Source organism: Podarcis tiliguerta (genome assembly GCF_965153285.1).
Source record: "Podarcis tiliguerta genome assembly, chromosome: 16".
Lineage (NCBI taxonomy): Eukaryota > Metazoa > Chordata > Lepidosauria > Squamata > Lacertidae > Podarcis > Podarcis tiliguerta.
In genome coordinates, this window is record NC_139549.1 from 14,005,232 (window position 1) to 14,022,515 (window position 17,284).

At 50.2% G+C, this 17,284-nt stretch overlaps 1 protein-coding gene across 6 annotated transcripts in view; it reads left to right on the forward strand.

Moving 5' to 3' along the window:
* The window catches only part of IGSF9 (immunoglobulin superfamily member 9), a 68,498-nt gene extending 53,607 nt beyond the window's left edge, over positions 1-14,891 (forward strand). For 4 of the 6 annotated variants that reach the window (XM_083418724.1, XM_083418723.1, XM_083418722.1 and 1 more), the window contains exons 13-21: positions 261-384; positions 1,228-1,403; positions 1,502-1,752; positions 2,566-2,650; positions 2,946-3,116; positions 6,985-7,075; positions 8,746-10,209; positions 13,038-13,183; positions 14,303-14,891. In XM_083418724.1, the coding sequence (XP_083274850.1) occupies positions 261-384; positions 1,228-1,403; positions 1,502-1,752; positions 2,566-2,650; positions 2,946-3,116; positions 6,985-7,075; positions 8,746-10,209; positions 13,038-13,183; positions 14,303-14,538 (2,744 nt within the window). In that variant the 3' untranslated portion in view covers positions 14,539-14,891. The remainder of the gene's footprint in view (positions 1-260; positions 385-1,227; positions 1,404-1,501; positions 1,753-2,565; positions 2,651-2,945; positions 3,117-6,984; positions 7,076-8,745; positions 10,210-13,037; positions 13,184-14,302) is intronic. The other 2 variants (XM_083418726.1, XM_083418727.1) reach the window with 1 other exon arrangement.
* The last annotated feature ends 2,393 nt before the right edge of the window (positions 14,892-17,284 follow it).

The window sequence follows — 17,284 nt, forward strand, 5'->3', positions numbered from 1 at the left end:
TCAGAAGTGATAGAAAAAAACCCTTCTCCACCTGCTGGAGCAGACACTACCGGGCTTGACGGATGGAATACCATAAGGAAGCTTTCCGTGCACCTGGTTTAATCCTCAAAACAAATGTTGGAGGGGCTGTGGGGGGGGGGCGCTAGTTGATAAAACTGTTGCTGCTGTGAATTTTACCACCCACAAAACCCCGTTGAGCCCCATCCTAATCCTGTCAAGCTAATTCAGTTCTGCTTTCCGTTCCCTCTCGTGAACTCTAGGCACCAGCCCCCACACAGTGGCCAACGTCTCGGTGCTGCCTCTGCAACAGGCTGTCAACATCACCTGGGAGCCAGGCTTTGACGGGGGCTACTTCCAGAGGTTCAGCATCTGGTATACGCCGCTGTGAGTCCTCGGTTAGGATTTTGGAATGGAGGCTTTGGGCGCTAGGCCCCAAATGGCTGCTGTGCCCAAAAGTGCTGGGGGGGGGAGAGAGGGTGGGGGCAAGGACGCCCCCTCTCCATCAGCTGCTTTCTCAGTGGGGGGAAAGGCACCTATATCAAACACACTTCCTCACAAATATATGCTCTTTCCACCTCCCCTCTGTTCAGAGCCGAAAGGAGGGCATCTTGTCCTGGCACCCAAAGAAATGTGAGCAAGTTTAGTTTGTTTGTGTCCAGCGTAGGAGAGGCTAAGCCAGTGCAGGAACAGGAGCAGCAAACTGCCTCTCATATACTATGTAGTTTTTCAGGGAATTTTTACTGAAACCTTCCATGGTTACCATAGGAGGTCATTCCAGGCACGCTGACAGTATTGGGCAGTGATCCCTGTTTGAATGTCTTTTGCGTACCAAAGACTTTTAAACAAAAACAAGCCTTTTAAGTTACATTTATGATGTGGAATTAATATAGTTGTTATAGCTCCACGGAACATTTATTTACTCTCTCTTCCAACAGATCAGTTTTGTCAATGCCGTGATGGTTGTCTCAATTGCTGCTTTCCCATTTTCTTTTATTGCAATGGGTTTCTGGGTTGCTTTTGCTTTTATACGTTGCCCAGACAACTCTTGTAATCTGTCGGGTGCCTGATAAACTGGGTGAATAGATTTATTAAATGTAAACATTGCTGGAATGCTTCTTTCAGGAGCTCACAAGTTCCTTCTGCTCGAAACCACAGGGGCTTTTCTGTCTCTGGTTTGGATTCTTCTCAATGACTGCAGCCTCTCCTCCATTTCTGTGCCCCACACAGGTTGAAACGCTTCAATCGCCCTCACCATGACTGGGTTTCACTGCCTGTGCCTGTTGGGGCCTCCCACATCCTGGTGGAGAATCTGCAGCCAGATACCGGCTACCAGTTCAGCGTTTTGGCCCAGAACAAGCTGGGTAGCGGTCCCTTCAGTGAGATCGTCACCACCGTGCCACTAGGTGAGAGGCACAGGACTCTTTTCCTTCTGATCAGCGATTCCCTTAAAGGAACAATGCACAGTTTCAACACCCGTTCTCTTTCTTCTCCTCCTTCTCAGGTTTCCCAACAAACACCATGCCGCCCAACCCCTCATCTACGACCTCACAGATTTTTCTATCCCCACCTCAATCCCTGATGGCCAACGAGACCACGCGGGGGGTCCTCCTCCTGTGGGAGCCCCCATTCCAATTCTCTGTGGCTCTAACAGGCTACACCCTGGAGCTGCGACAAGACCAGGGCGGCTGGGAGGTTCTCGATGGATCCATTTCCAGCTCTGAGACGCAGCTCCTGGTGCCTGGGCTAATCAAGGTGGGTTCAGAAGGGTGTCAGAGATACAGTTTTGAAAGGTTAGTGCATGGGTGCAGCGGGTGGCACTGTGGGTTAAACCATAGAGCCTAGGACTTGCCGATCAGAAGGTCGGCGGTTCGAATCCCCGCGATGGGGTGAGCTCCCGTTGCTCGGTCCCTGCTCCTGCCAACCTAGCAGTTCAAAAGCACGTCAAAGTGCAAGTAGATAAATAGGTACCACTCCGGCGAGAAGGCAAACAGTGTTTCCATGTGCTGCTCTGTTTCGCCAGAAGTGGCTTAGTCATGCTGGCCACATGACTTGGAAGCTCCCTCTGCCAATAAAGCGAGATGAGCGCCACAACCCCAGAGTCGTCCGCGACTGGACCTAATGGTCAGGGGTCCCTTTACCTTTAAGCAAACTAAGGCTCGGGGGCCGGATCCAGCCCAATGGCCTACTAAATCCGGCCCGCAGACGGTCCGGGAATCTGCATGTTTTTACATGAGTAGAATGTGTCCTTTTGTTTAAAATGCATCTCTGGGCTATTTGTGGGGCCTGCCTGGTGTTTTTGCATGCGTAGAACGTGTGCTGCTTGAAAGTGTGTCAAAATACCAAAAGCTGGGATCAGGTTGGGCAGGATTTCCATTGACTTCAGGGCACTGCATAGCTCCCTGCCTTCCTTGGGACTGTCAAAAAGTGGAACTAGTTAAGCAAAATGATGCCCCTTCGGATGCTGTTAAGTGGGAGAAGGGTTTACAATACGACCACAGTGACCATAAGAGGGTTTTCACAGTGTGCTCCTGCTTTCTCTCCTACCCACCCCCCGCCGCATTGTAGGACGCCTTCTATGAGTTCCGCCTGGTGGCCTTTGCTGGCAGCTACATCAGTGACCCCAGCAACACGGTCAATGTCTCCACAATAGGTAAGGGCCAGAAAGGGGGCAGCAAAACCTGCAGCAGCCTCAGGATTAGCTCACTTTGCGGGAGGCCACTGGAGCTGTTCAAAGCTCCTTTAAAATGTCACTCTTATTAATAGAAGGGATGAGCGAATCTCTCGGTTTCTCATTTTCCCAGTATTTCCATGTCAATTTGCAATTAAAAAAGAAAAGTGCTTATGTTCTGATGCAACAGGGCTCCTACAGTGATTCTTCCTCCATGTCGAGGTTTCTTCCTACCCTTGCCGTTGTGATAGTGTGACCTTCCCCGTCTTCCCACCAGGCATGGAGGTGTATCCCTCCCGCACCCAGCTCCCTGAGCTCCTGCCCCAGCCAGTGTTGGCAGGAGTGATTGGCGGGGTCTGCTTTCTCAGCACGGCTGTCATCTTCAGCACAATGGCGGCTTGCATCATGAACCAGAGGCGAGCTGCCCGTCTCCGCAAACGCAGGCAAGGTAAGGAGCTGTTGCGCAGAAAGTTTGAGCAGACATGTTCTCCTGTCGCCCCAGAGGGCGAGACCGGACCTAATAACAGAGATAAGGTACTTCCAGCCCGCGAGCCAAACTTGGTCTCCCGCACCATTTGCAGCAAGTTACATCCGCCCATTTTGCACCTGATGTCAGAGGAACAATTGGGAGCTTAAAGTGAGCTTTTGATCATTTCTGTGCTGGTCCCATTGAAACCACTTCTCCCACCCAGTGCTGCTCCTTGAACCTTTGAAAACCTGTTTTCTGAAGTTTTAAAGGGCAATGTGGGGCTGTTTGCAAAAGGGCTTTTAAACAGTTCCACACTGCGCTTTGAAGTCCTGATAATCGGGGCTTCAAAGCACATCTGCTGTCATAGCAATGCTAAGTGATTGGCAGGTCAGCTGCATCTCTGCAGGGGTGGGGAGGTAAGGATTGGGCCCGCTGGCCAGAAAAGATTCCCCACCCCTGAGCTAGTGGGTAGAAATTGCAGGGCACAGATTTTAACTGGACATTACAATAAAACTCGATGGTGGGCCAGGCTGCCTCAGGTGGTGAGAGCAGGCCAAGCAGCCATTTGTCAGGGATGCTGTCATTGCATCCTGCTCTGCAGATTCTGCACTGAGCTGGACAAGGTTGGTCTACACAACCTCCACTGTCCCAACTCTATAGGCTGCATTCAACTAAGTTCTACTCAAAGTAGACCACTGAAATGAACAGGCCTAAGTTAGTCATGGCCATTAGCTTCAGTGGGTCTACTCTGAGTAGGACTAGCATTGAATACCACCCGATGATTTTGTGAGGCAAACAGTCAAGACCCTGTGGTTGCAGAAAATGGTGTCTGGTGCAGAATCCAGCCTTCTGAGGATCCCACCATTGCATTTATAGGATACACTTTGAATATGCAGAATAAGAAAGTGTGCACAGATTAGCACAATCCATTCAGGCAACAGCATCTGGCTTAATTTTTTTAAGAGCTGCTATGTTTTGGCACATTTGCGTTTGCTTCTAGCAGTTTTCATTGTGGATACCCTGGTTTGCTATCTACCAGGAATTTTCTTTTTTAAAAAAATATTATTTATTTAAAGTGTGGCATAAAATAATATCTCTCCGTTTATTTATTTTAAAGCCTGGAAAGCAACTCAGAGTATAGAGGTCGCCACCCTTTTTTTTAACATTGTGGGCACATTTGGATTTTTGAGTGCATGCCCTTCCATTCACTTCTCTCCCCCTTCCCCAGATTGGCACACCCTTGAGAGACAGAAAAAGAGAAAGCACATTCATGCAGGTTGTGCTTTTCCAAATAAAAGCGCATAGAGCCGAAATAGCAAGTGGGGCAGAGCGCCACTCTTCCAACTCTCTGCTGCAGCTCTCTGCAATTTTTCCCAGATCAGCTCCCAAAACAGAAAGAGACAAAGCATACTTTTCAAAGCGGGGGGAACCCTAGCATCCTCATCACTTCATGACCAAGGTTGTCAGTGAGCAGGAGGGGTTCAGAAGCTGTGTAGGCAGCTGGGAAAGACCTCAAGGGCACCACTGCACCCATGAGTGCCATGTTGGCAGCCCTTGTTACAAGACGTAGCAGCAAAAGCAGGCTAAGCAAGATCCCAGACAGAATCAATTCAAGCTCCCCTTCCTGTCCCACCTGAGAGCAGTTGCTAAGGGCCTCCTTCAGCTTCTTTTTCATTACCTTGGAGGTGGAATTCACCTGATCTAGCTTTTAAACATTTATTTATCAAAATATTTTTTTCTTCTCTCCCAACTTTTTATGTTTGCACATGGGACCCCCAAAGCAGTTAGCAATCGTATGCAATCATTAGCAATATGGGGTTTTTTAATATAAAAATACACACAACCAATAAGAAACAAGAATACAATGGATTTTATTTTTTTAAGCTGCAGATGGAAACAACCACAACAATGGTCCACCAAAAGCTTACTGTAGAGCTAAGAGTCATATCCTAGGTCAAAAGCTCATGAGGGGAACTTGAAGCTAACACTTGAAGGCAGAGAGATGGCCAGAAGGACCTCCATGGGCAAAAAGCTCCAAAGCCGGGGTGCCACCACCAAAAAGTCTTGTGTGCTAAGTTGCTGCAGCTTAGAGGGTGATGAGATATTCTACAGGGCCACCACTGAGGACCTGTGCATAGGTAGCTTTCCATGGGAGGTGATAGCCTGCATCCAAAAACCTTTTGAGGCACAGCTGAGCAATCTCTGTCCCTTCCAACTGTACTCCAACTCCCATCAGCCCCAGCCAGCACTGCCAATTGTCAGGGATCATGGGAGTTGTAGTCTACAACGTCTGGAGGGCCATAGGTTCCCACCATCAGACTGCAAAGGCCAAACACAGCATTTCTAATTGGGCTTGGACACAAACTGGTTGCCGATGAGAAAGGCACAAGATCGGAGTGAAGTGATCGAAGGAAGCAGGCCCAGGTCTGAGCTACACCAGTTGCATTCTGCACCTCCCCAAATCAGCTGGAAGCGTCCTGGAAGTCCCCAAGTGGGACGTGGCTGCAAAAGCACTCCCCAGTTGTTCGCCCCCAGTGTCTGATATTTGTCATCTTCTTACCTCCAAACATGGAGGGTCCATGTACACTTCACATCTGAAAGCCATCAAAAGACCTCTTCCTCTTCCAAGAATGAATCTAAAATTCTTTCTCCAAAGTTTTCTGCCTCAGGGCAATGAGTTGCGGAGGTTAATTCCGCTTTTCATACAGACATACTTTGTCATTGGATAATATCCAGAACCTGCCGCCAGCCAGTTTTCACTGTGCTGTCCTTGGGAGTTCTGAGACAAGGTGGCACGTTTTTCTCAGCCTATTGCATGAGTCCACTTACTTACTTCTCTCTACATGGGTCTGTCCCAGAGGTGAGGAACCTTCTTCAGCCCGATGGCTCCAATCCGTTCTGGATAACTTTTCAGGCACTACATGGCGGGGGGGGGGGGGGCGCGGCAGGGGCAGCACCAGATGCAAAAAATGGACAAAGCCACAAATGTCAATTTTACCTTTGGGCAGAAGGTTAGTTTCTGTGTGTGTGTGCTTGCTTGCTCATCTCTCATCTATCCAGACAAGCAAGAGGAATTATCAGGAGTAAAGGACACACTCCAGCCAGACAAAAACTCAAGGAAACAAGGCGAATGCAGGGGTGGAGAGGCTGCAGGAGAGTTTGCAAGATGGTCTACATTTCTGTTCTAACCTTTTAGCTAGGACAGAATACCCTGTCCAGGGTGGGGGCATCAAGGTCGCTTAAATTCTAAAAGAGGAGGTAGATTCTCCGCTATGTTCTCTGTTAAGCAAATTGCCTTCATTGGCTTTCTTTCCTAGGTAATTCAGTCTGCTGTTTTTCCAAGGGGGACAGTGGGGAGAGGAGTAACACATGCAGCATCTAAACCCACTCCTGGCCACATTAAATCCCTTATCAGCACCCGAGGGGGGGGGGGTGCCACACATACACACACCCTTTCAGTCTTTGCATCCTTAAAGACTAGAAACTTGGTGTCTTAAGTAACAGCTGGGATCCTCAAGAGGGTTGAATTCTATGCCCGATGCTGATGTCTGTGACCACAGAAGATGAGCAGTTCTCCCCTCTCACAATTTGTGCTGCTGCATGACTAGAGTTGCTTGCAGGCTGCAAGAGACTGCATTTAAAAGGAGGAGGAGGAGGAAAAAAGAAAATCCTGCTTGTTTTCTGAGCTGGACAGGGTGGTCATCCTTGGAACCGAAGCTGGAAGGGAGTGGGGGTCAGGGCAAGTTTGAGGCTGACACGGGCATGTGTGTGCGTGCATCTGTCTGTTGGCCGTGACGTGGCAGTCGTCCCGTCCCCTTTCATTGTCACTTCTTTTTTGTTTTTTGAGTTGCTCTCCGTGTGATTTCCCCTTTATGTTCTCGTGACCTTCCAGATCCACCAACCGTCTTCTCCCCCAACAAGAAGCTTCTGCCTTCACAGTAAGTCACGCCATCGCATGACATCACTTCCTGTTCCCACTCATGCCAATCCTGCAGCTCCTTCCCCTGTTGCTTCTGCTCAGCCCGCCCTGTGTTTTGCAGGCCACAGCCAGGGGGAGAGGGAGGAAGCGTCTAGGGGTGGGAAAGGGAAATGCTACAGCAGGGCTCCGCAGGACGGCAAAAACAGAGTCCCACAACAGGCAAGGCTTATAACTTGGTGGTGGAGCATCTGCCTTGCGGGTACAAAGTCCCAGGTTCAATCCCTGGCATCTCCAGGTAGGGCTGGGAGAAACTCCCCATCTGAAAACCTGGGGAGCCACTGCCAGTCCATGTAGACAAGAGTGACTCTGATGGCCAATATTCTGACTCAACATAAAGCAGCTTCCAACATTAGGCAAGCCGGACGTGGATGCCATAGCCTTCTCCCACTGTTGTTTCCAGTGAGTGGTATTCAGGTTGAAACAGAACTGATAACAAACCAATCAAAATAATAAAAACAAATTATTAAGAGTCCAGTTCCATCAGTTTAAATTTTTGTCCACATTCCATAGCCACCAGATGAGCTGCAATATGTCTGATCATTACTATTATCTAGTCCCGGCACTGTAATCTGAACTGTGAAAGCGCATGGTGCAGCTGCCTTTGGTGGGAATCTTCTTAACCACAATCCTAGTCCTATACACACTGCGTGTATGTTCTGTGAATCCAACACTCACAAATGCAAAAGCACAGAAGTTCTGTGACCTTCAAAGCTGAATCCTGTGGCCTGTAGGAACTGGATAAGTACCCATTTTGCAAAATTTTGTCATTTAAAAAAATTGCATGTTTTGGACATATTTGCTGGTCATAGCGAGGTTGCTGTGCAAAGCACAAAATGGCAATCTGGGTTCCAAAATTTTGCTAGGCATTTCCCCACACACAGACTTAGCAATGCTACGGACTTGAAACCTGTCTTAAAAATAATAATAATTGAGAACGCCGATTCTCAGTAAGCTGAATGTTGCACCTGGTACCACATGAGCGAGCATAGGCCTAAATGCCTTTTTGGCTTATAGAATCATCTGCAGCAATAGCATTTTGTCCATGTCTGATGCCAAATGTAGAGTCCCTCACTCACCACACGAGTTATCACCAGAGGTTTCTCAAGCTCCATTTCAAATTCTGTCCAATTGCCATATTTGGGCTCAAGAAAGACATTTTTATCCGGGTGAAATTGATGAAAGGCCCTTAGAAGTTTGTATGTTCACGTGCATTTGGGGAGCTTGTGTGAACAATCACTTATTGAAATACACTTTCTGCTTTTTTTTATTTTTAAAAAAAGTCATACCTTCCTTGTCAGGGAGAAGTTATAGAGCCCCATCTTCCTTTAGCATGCTAGTTTTCTCAGTGCAGCTACAAAAAGTGGTACAGCGGACCACATGGTGATCCTGAGTTTGTGTTTTGACTCTCACCTAGAGCACCTTTTTGGCTGCGTGTCCTGTCGCTTGCCGCAGCGTGCCTTCTGCCTTGCGCAGCTCAATCCCTGCAAGGCTGGCCGTCCTCCCTCTTGGGCAGGTGTCTGTTCTTGACAGCTTTTAGGGAACCCCGGGGCTGGGGCTGGAGGGAAACTGGGCCCAATCTCTTGCCAGCTGACCAATATAAATATATTTTTGGGCTTCTCCCCGCTCTAGAAATTCTACAGGCACTGCTAGCCCAGACAGCGTTGTGAAGATGAAATTCCAGGCCTCCCCGTATCAGAGCCTTCGCCGCTCCTTGCTGTGGGGGGAGAAAGCCAGCACCAGCTTAGGCCTCAACATCACCAGCGGCAATGCGAGGAACAACTCCAGATACACCCTCTACGAGAGCCACGTCGGGGAGCCGCTACCCCTGGAGCGCATCTGCCGCGGGCCCGACGGCCGCTTTGTGGTGCAGAGCGAAGCGCCGCCTCGGGAACGCTTGGCGGCCATGCTGGAACGCTATTCGCTGTCCCTGGCTTCTTCAGAGAGCAGCCTGGGCCAGCTGGAGCCTTACCTGCAGGTCTACTCCCCCCCTAGGCCTGAAGAGCCTGTCTGGCAGAAAAGCGTGCCCCTGAGGCCCAAGAGCGCCAGCCGGTCCCGCCGCGAAGCCAAGGCCTCCGGCTACCGTCAGGGACGCTACTTCGACTACAGCAGCAGCAGCCCAACGGAGGAGGCCGAGCCCTTGTGCATTGTCAACATCAGCCCAGTGGCGACCATGCCGTACGGGGCTACCAAGCAGCGCGCCCAGACCACCACCCAGAGCCCCGAGGGGCACGTGGACGGGCCCGCCACTGCCGCCTCCTCGTCTTCCTCGCCACCCCCTTCCTCTCCAAACTGCCGTAAGCCCCCGAGCAGCCAAGCCAATGCAAATACCTCAGCCCAAAGTGGGATTCTGCAGTACTTGAGTCTCCCCTTTTTCAAGGAGATGAATGTGGATGGTGACTGGCCTCCAGAGGAAGAGGAGGAGGAGGAGGAGGAAGAAGAGGAAGAGGAGCAACCTTCCAAACCAGCCCTCCATGAGGCTCTGGGCAGCACTGAACTCACCGGGTTGGGGGATGAGGACAAAACCGTGTGTCCAGCCTACATGGACACGCAAGCCAATCTAGACCCTGCTCAGGTACAGGCCTTGGCCAAATCTCTCCTCAGGCTCCCTCACGCCAACACAGGCCCGGCTAAGGCTGCCTTTCCCGGGACCTCGGTTTGCCCAAGTTACCTCAGTTCCTTTTCGGAAACTCCCTCGCCCAAGGAACCAGGGCCTTGGTTGGAGGTGCTGTCGCCCCCTCAGCCCCACATGGACAGCAGGCAGGCAGAGCTTGCCTACACAGCCATCCCCTCAGAGCCTCACTGGCTCCACGCAACGGAGGAGCTCCCAGAGTCTCTGCCCCCCGAGAGACACAAGTCGCCCGTCGCCGTTGCCCTGGCAGGGCCGCCCGCCGAGAAACTGCCGCGGGGCAGTCTAACCAGCCAGAGCAGCGGCCGAGGCAGTGTATCCTTCCTGAGACCTCCCTCGCTGGCGCCGTCGCTGGCGGGCAGCTACCTCAGTTCCCCCTTTGCAGAAATGACCGGCTGGCAAAGCAGCTCCACAGGAGAAGAATGCAGGCTCAAAAAGGACCCTTCAGTGGTTGCCATCAGTAAAAGGTGAGACCAAGAGGGCAGGCAAGGGAGCGGAGGTGAACTAGGCCTGCAGTTTTCCCGGGAGGCTCTGGTGGGTTGGAAGAGTGCTTGGGGGCCTCAAGTAAGCACCTCGCAAAGGATGAGCCAGGGTGAAACACGTCTAGCAAATTAAAAAGTTTCTAGCCGTTACGACTGTGCATCGAGACCTGGAAGCACAGAGACAATGCCAGATGAAATTGCAAAAGCTGGAGTGAGGAATAAATGGGATTTCAAGAGGTTATAACCAGTAAAACTAATGCAACAAACCCCACATGAGAAAGCAGCCGTGGTAGGAATTTTCCCTTCCTTTCCACACTTAGAGCTCTCTTAGGATCTTAATTCTGCAATCCTAAGTGGGCACAGAGACTGCAGAAGAAATCAAAACAGGAGCCCAATGCAAACAAAATTCTGTCCCAGTGAAAAAGCTGCTGGTGGGGGAAGGACACTGCTAACTTGGTAGGACATCTGCCTTGCATGCAGAAGGCTCCAGGTTCAACCCCTGGTTTCTGCAGGTAAAGCTGGGGACCAGCTCCTGTCTCCAACCCCAGAGAGCTGCTGCCAATCAGTGTAGACAATACTGAGACTTGGTATAGGGCAGCTTCCTATCTTCTTAGGCTCTCCAGCTTTAGCAGGCAAGCAGAACAGGATGTGAGGAGGCAGAACACACACCTGCCATACTCTCAGTGTCCACAGGATGGAGCCTCCCTTCTAAATATCCTTCCCGTGTTAATTTTGCTCTTTTCAAAGCTTCCAAAGTCTTTCCCAGGTTGTGCATTCTTTTAAATTTAACTTTTCATAACTGAGCCCAACCGTTTGAAACCTGGAGGTTGGTCAGGGTGCAAGATGTCTCCATGCAGGGACACGTTGTACCACCCAAAGGTCCTTTGCAATACAGGAGGGGGGAGGGACCATGCTTTGGTGGTGGAGCACCTATACTCTGCAGGCGGAAGGTCCCCAGTTCAATCCCCGCTATATCTGATTACAAAGGTTCAAGGAGCAGCAGGTAATTTGAGAAACAGCCAGTCAGAGTAAACAATACTGGGTTACAGGAGCAAAGAATCTGAGCTGGACCGAGACAACTTCCTGTGTTCTAAGGGAGAACATAGCTCAGTGGTGGAACACCTTCTTGGCATACAGTAGGCAATAGGTTAAAAAGAAAATTAGGAGATCAGAGTCTTTCCCATCACCTGTGCCAGTCCAGGGCCATCTGGAAAATTAGACTCACCTGGTATTATAGAGATGGGGAACCTGTTTCAATCTTAGAGTCACATTCCCTTCTAAGCACCTTTCCTAGGGCCACATACCTAGGTTGGGTGAAGCCATAGGGGACAGGGCACGGAGCAAAAGGTGTACAGTGGTACCTCGGGTTAAGTACTTAATTCGTTCCGGAGGTCCGTACTTAACCTGAAACTGTTCTTAACCTGAAGCACCACTTTAGCTAATGGGGCCTCCTGCTGCTGCCACGCCGCCGGAGCACGATTTCTGTTCTTATGCTGAAACAAAGTTCTTAACCTGAAGCACTATTTCTGGGTTAGCGGCGTACGTAACCTGAAGCGTATGTAACCCGAGGTACCACTGTAGAATTTAAATTTGTAGGTCATTTTCTTTTTGATTACCTTTCTGCACATGCTTGCACACTTGTCTTTGCCCTGCATCCAAACCAGCAAGAGGCATTATCGGAGTTCAAGGACAATGCGTCCAGGCAAAAGCACCCAAGGAGGGTGCAAAGCAGAGCCGGTGAAGGAAGCGGCAAGGGGAGAGTTCTGAAGGCCGGATAGAGAGGCCTGGAGGGCCACATTTTGCCCCGAGGCCTGGGGTTCCCCAACCCTGTGCCTGCTCTCCTGTCATAATGGGGGCTGCTCTGTGCACTGTCTGAGTCCACCCGTATTCCATGGATCTTTGCAATATACAAGGCTACCCCCATATCTCTGCCATTCTGTTTGTGAAATGGGGTGGGAGGAGATGCTCCTTTAAACAGACGCTGGAAGCAGAAAAAGATCCAAACAAACTAGAACAGCAAGACATGAAATAGGAGCAACAGCATTAATCATTAAAATAAATACGTCAAAATGGATATATTGAATGTCATACGTGAAATATAAATCATTTAAGGGTAAATCTGGAAACCATGGAAGTGGCAGATGGTAAGTCAGTGAATAAAGTAATTTATGGTCTATGCTAAAATCTGTAAAGGTTTTTTTTTTTGCGGGGGGGGGGGGGGATCAATAAATAAAATGTAAAAGAAAAAAAGACCCAAACAGGCAATGGAGGGGGATCGATTTGGAAGCATTGCTTATGGATACTTTTAACTTGTCCTATTGGTAAGCTGTATGTTTACGTAAATGTTTGTGTGTCTTAAATGAACTGTTTAGTGTTACGTTGCAGTAATGTTATATGTCTTACAATGTATTGTGGCTGTACTACTATTTTAGCGTGCATTGCTTGGAGCACAGATTTACTTGCGGAAAATGCAATATATGAGTAAATTTATAGAATGGGGCAAGCACTGCCCCACCAACCTCACTCTGCCCTCCGCCATCTGCCTGCTGTCACTGCCATCCTCAGTGTTGCCTTTATAGAATTCAACAGACAAGGAGGGGGGGATGGAACTAGACTTGAGCTGGTTCTGCCTGCCATTGGCTCTGTCTCTGCTTCCTGTTGGGCTCCCTGCTTTCCACCCCACCAGTCCAAATGGGCAGCACTGCAAACAGCCTGGTGGAGAGGATCCCACCCTCTCTCCCTCTTAGCCTTTGCAGCCTCCATGTTTCCTCACACACACACCCCGTATCTAACTCCCCTTTTATCTCTTCCAGGAGGAACACATCTGTGGACGAGAACTACGAATGGGACTCTGAGTTCGCCCTGGAGTCTGACCTGCTGGATGCGCTGCAGCTTTATCGGAGTGGGAACCCCAAAAGGCCGGTCTCCACCATCGCGGCACAGGAGTTGGAGAAGCAGAGTAAGCATTTGGGGGGGGGGGGGAGGCCACAGATGAGCAGAAGCAGAAATATATATATGTGTCCTTGTTTCATGGTGACTCATCGGAGCCCACAGGGAGGCTTATGTTAAGTATGCAGAGGTGTACAACATGCATTACCAGGCCTCCTCAGCCCCCCAACCTTCATTAAAGCACAGCCAGGTTACTAGCCTTCATAGTGTCCAGAAGGAGAGATTTATGTCCAGAGCAAGTGATTTGTGGACAGCTGCCCCATGTGGCAAACCACTGAACTGCAGGTGGCAGCTTCTTTCTGATGTCCCTCTGGCTCTGGACGGACCATTGGATCCTCTTGGACAGGAAAGGAGTACAGTGGTACCTCTGGTTACGAACTTAATTCGTTCCAAAGGTTTGTTCTTAACGTGAAACCGTTCTTAACCTGAGGTACCACTTTAGCTAATTGGGCCTCCCGCTGCCACCTGTGCACGATTTCTGTTCTCATCCTGAGGTAAAGTTCTTAACTCGAGGTCCTACTTCCGGGTTAGCAGAGTCTGTAACCCGAAGTGTTTCTAACCCGAGGTACCACTGTATTATCCACACACCATACATTTAAAGCACACATCTTCCCCTGTCAACTGTGGGGGGTTTTAAGCATGATGGGAATTGTATCTCAGCGAGGGGTAAACTAGTTCCCAGAATTCTTAGTAGGAAGCCAGGTGCTTTACATATTGTCAGCAAAGACTGGCACCATCTTTGTAGGGTTTCAGGGGGGTGGGCATTCCCAGCCCTACCTGGAGATGCTTCTGCATGCAAAGCAGGTGCTCTGCCACTGAGCTACAGCCCTTCTCCATTAACAGAGTAGGAACATAGGAAGCTGCCTTCTGCTGAGTCAAGCCCATCCAGCTCAGCATTGTCCAAAATCTCAGGCCAGAGTGGGAGCTCTTACCTGGAGATGTCATGGATTGAACCCGGGGCCTTCCGCGCACACAGCAGATCCTCTACGGCTGAGCATCTGTGTTGGTGACGTGGGGTGTGCTTACGTTGCTTAAGGGTCATTCCCCTGCCATATATCCGTCCCGCTTGGAGAGAGCTTGTTCTTGCCTTGCACCCTCTGACCACTCTCCCACCCCCTCCTTTCTGCAGGCTCAAAGACCTCCAGCGAAAGCAGCGGCTCGCCCTCGAACTCCCAGTCAGTGGGTGCCTTAGATGGGTCCAGCTCCCCGGTGCCCTTGCCCAGCCCTGAGGAGCGCTGTGCCGCCCTGCGCGAAGAATTTCTGGCTTACCGCCGGCGCCGGGAGGCCACTCAGCAACGCCGCCAGAAGCTGGGCTCTGGCCGGAAGCCGGGGGACGAGCGGTTCGAGCAGGCCACCTTGCTGTGAGGGGCCCCCAACAGCCTAAGCTGGCCACGTTGCCCCCCCAACACACACGCCGTGAGGGGGACGGTGTCTCCATTTTGACCACGCTCCTGTCGAGAGACAGTGCCCTCTAGAGCTAACCAAGGGAACTGCGTCCTGTGCGGAACAGCTACTGGCTCCAAAGACATGGAGGGGAAGCCTTGAGGCTGACTTTGGGAGGGGAGGAACTCTGGACCTCCTTAACCCTGCTGGGAGACGATATGTTAAAACTACTGGTGTTTTGATTTATTTTAAAGCTGATCCTGGGGTGGGGTGGAATTTGGGGTGGGGTGCTGTTTTGTAAAACGGGACTTTGAAAAGAAAAAAACGAAATTGAAGTGAGTCTGGTGTCGTGTCAGTTGTAGAAACTGGAACTGCGCAAAATGCTAGGGCACAAGATAAGCTTGATGAACCTCATGGAGACAGTTTGAGCCAAGGCAGGGAAAAATGGTGACTCAAGAGGTTATGGGCACCTTCAGAAAAGGCCAAAGCACTGGGGGGCTTTTTAGCTTAGAGAAGAAGATCCCTGATCAGTTCAGATCAAAGGGGCCCACCTGTTATCCCGTATCCTGTTCTCACAGAGGTCAGCCACATGACTATGGGAAGCCTGAAAGCAGGGCTCTGAGCAGAACAGCAACACTTTCCCTGTGTTAACGTGGAGAAGAGGGAAGAGCTGCCTTTGCCATCCCGGTGCCCTCTGGACATTTGGGCTACAGTTCCCATCGGTCCCAGAAAGGTAGAATAGAGGTTTATAAAATTTCGAGGCGTGTGGGGAGGAGTGTTACCTGTTATCGATTCGACTGGCAGTAGATTCAGGGCAGACACCTCCCCACACAGACCCATGCAATTAGCACTTATCCCAAGGGATAGTTAGGCTGTGGAACTCGCTGCCACACTGTATTGTCACTGGTTTGGTTGGCTTTTTAAAAGCATTCTACAAGTTGAAAGGGGCCCTGCCATTGCAGGCAAAATCAGTGCCTCGAGTTACAGGTCATCAGCCTCATTGCCCCTTCTGTTTCCGGTGCTCAGAGGTGAGTGTCAAACTGTTATGTAGCCAAGACTGCACCATCCAAGCACAGAAGGGTAAGCTTAAAGGAGCCTCAAAGTTGGCAGAAGTACAAGAAAAATGTGGGGGGGGGGAATCCCCAAGGAAGTTGGGCTGGAAGTTGCCAAAAATAGCCCAACGAGGACTGAGCCTGCTCAATTGCCATGGAATGCTGTTATGGGAAGGAACGGAAAACCAGGATGTAGAGGAAGAATGGAATGGAGTAGCTTGAAAAAAAGGCATGACTGGCTGCCTGGACCATTAAACTGCAGCACTCCATGCTGCAACAATTTGTTGCGAGGCCCAGAAGTCCTCTCCGTTACACTGCATGTGAGGGTGCCCAATTTAAGCTAGAGAAAAAATGTTTCCTTGACATTCAATATATGTTTCTTCGGAAATAAATCCGTTTCACCAGGCGCTTGCAAGACCCTGTAAAACAAATAGACACAGAAAGGGCTGCCCACCATGTTGTTCTTATCTCCCCATTGCCCCATATCTGCTTTAACCTTGGACAGGAGGGGAGCCGTCAACTGCTCCCTATGCAAAGAAGCAGCAGGATGACCCGTCCTCCAAGGGGAGGCTGCCTGGTCTCTGCACAACTCTCAGCTGCTTTCATTCAGAGAGGGACACCTAGAATAGCAAAGTGCATGGAAGTGCAACAGGTAGGCCAGGTCGTTCTGAACCTTCGGTGTTCTAAAAGGGAAACTTTATTGACGTCAGCAGCATTGCATTCAGGCAGCAGTCCAATACTTTGCTCATCAGAGTCAATTTGGGCGGGGTGTTGGGAGGAACCAGGGCTTTAAAATAATCTCAAAGGGATCCCAGTGATACTCAGTTGTCCAAAAACCACGAAAAAAAGAAACCTGGAGCCAGTCCTGTGCATTACCGTCTAGAAGCGCCTCTGTAGCCTAACCTTACCATAGTAGCCTTTGAGCAAACAGATCTGGATGCATGCTCACTGACCAGGTCTTCAGGAAGCGACTTTGAATGTTGACGCCTGTCTCCAAAGCAGAGAACTGTGATGCGCTGCCTAGGGTCGAGTTACATCCGGTTTCTCGAAGCTACTTGGAGTGTTGAACAAGCAAGGAAGAAAAGCAAGAAACAAAAAAAAAAACACTAGGAGGTCTTTCAGAAGAATGAACTAGTTGGGCAGTCCAGATCGCTTCGGAGATTGCTCGTGGGCTGGACGCAACATACATACACGCCCCAAGCACAGAGAGCGCCAAAAGGGCCGTCCTTCCTGGTGGGCCCTACCCCAATCAGATTCCGCATCCCGGTTCCCTGCAATTACTGTTGTTGAGCTTCTGTTCAGAGTGGCTTCCCCACAGACCATCCAGGGTTAAAAAGGAGGTTGATGACCCTGTGCTGAAAAAATCCTCCCGAGCTTCCTTTTTTCCCAAATTTGGCCTTTCTCTTGCAAGTCACATGGCCCCAAGGGGCTGAATTCTAGGGAAGAGTCCTTGCAGGAACGCAGTTGGAGGGAAGGGCAGCGGCAGGCACAGTAATGCAAGCAGGAAGGAGCAGGGAGGCAGACGATTGTGTGCGCAGGGCGTTCTGCTTATGATGAATCAAGGGAGCAAAGCCGGTGAATTATTCCAAGGCAGCTAGGGGTGGGCAAATCTCTCCCATTCTGGTTTCCTTTCCATTTCTTCTTACATTGTTAATCCCAGCCCTCCACGTTTCTAC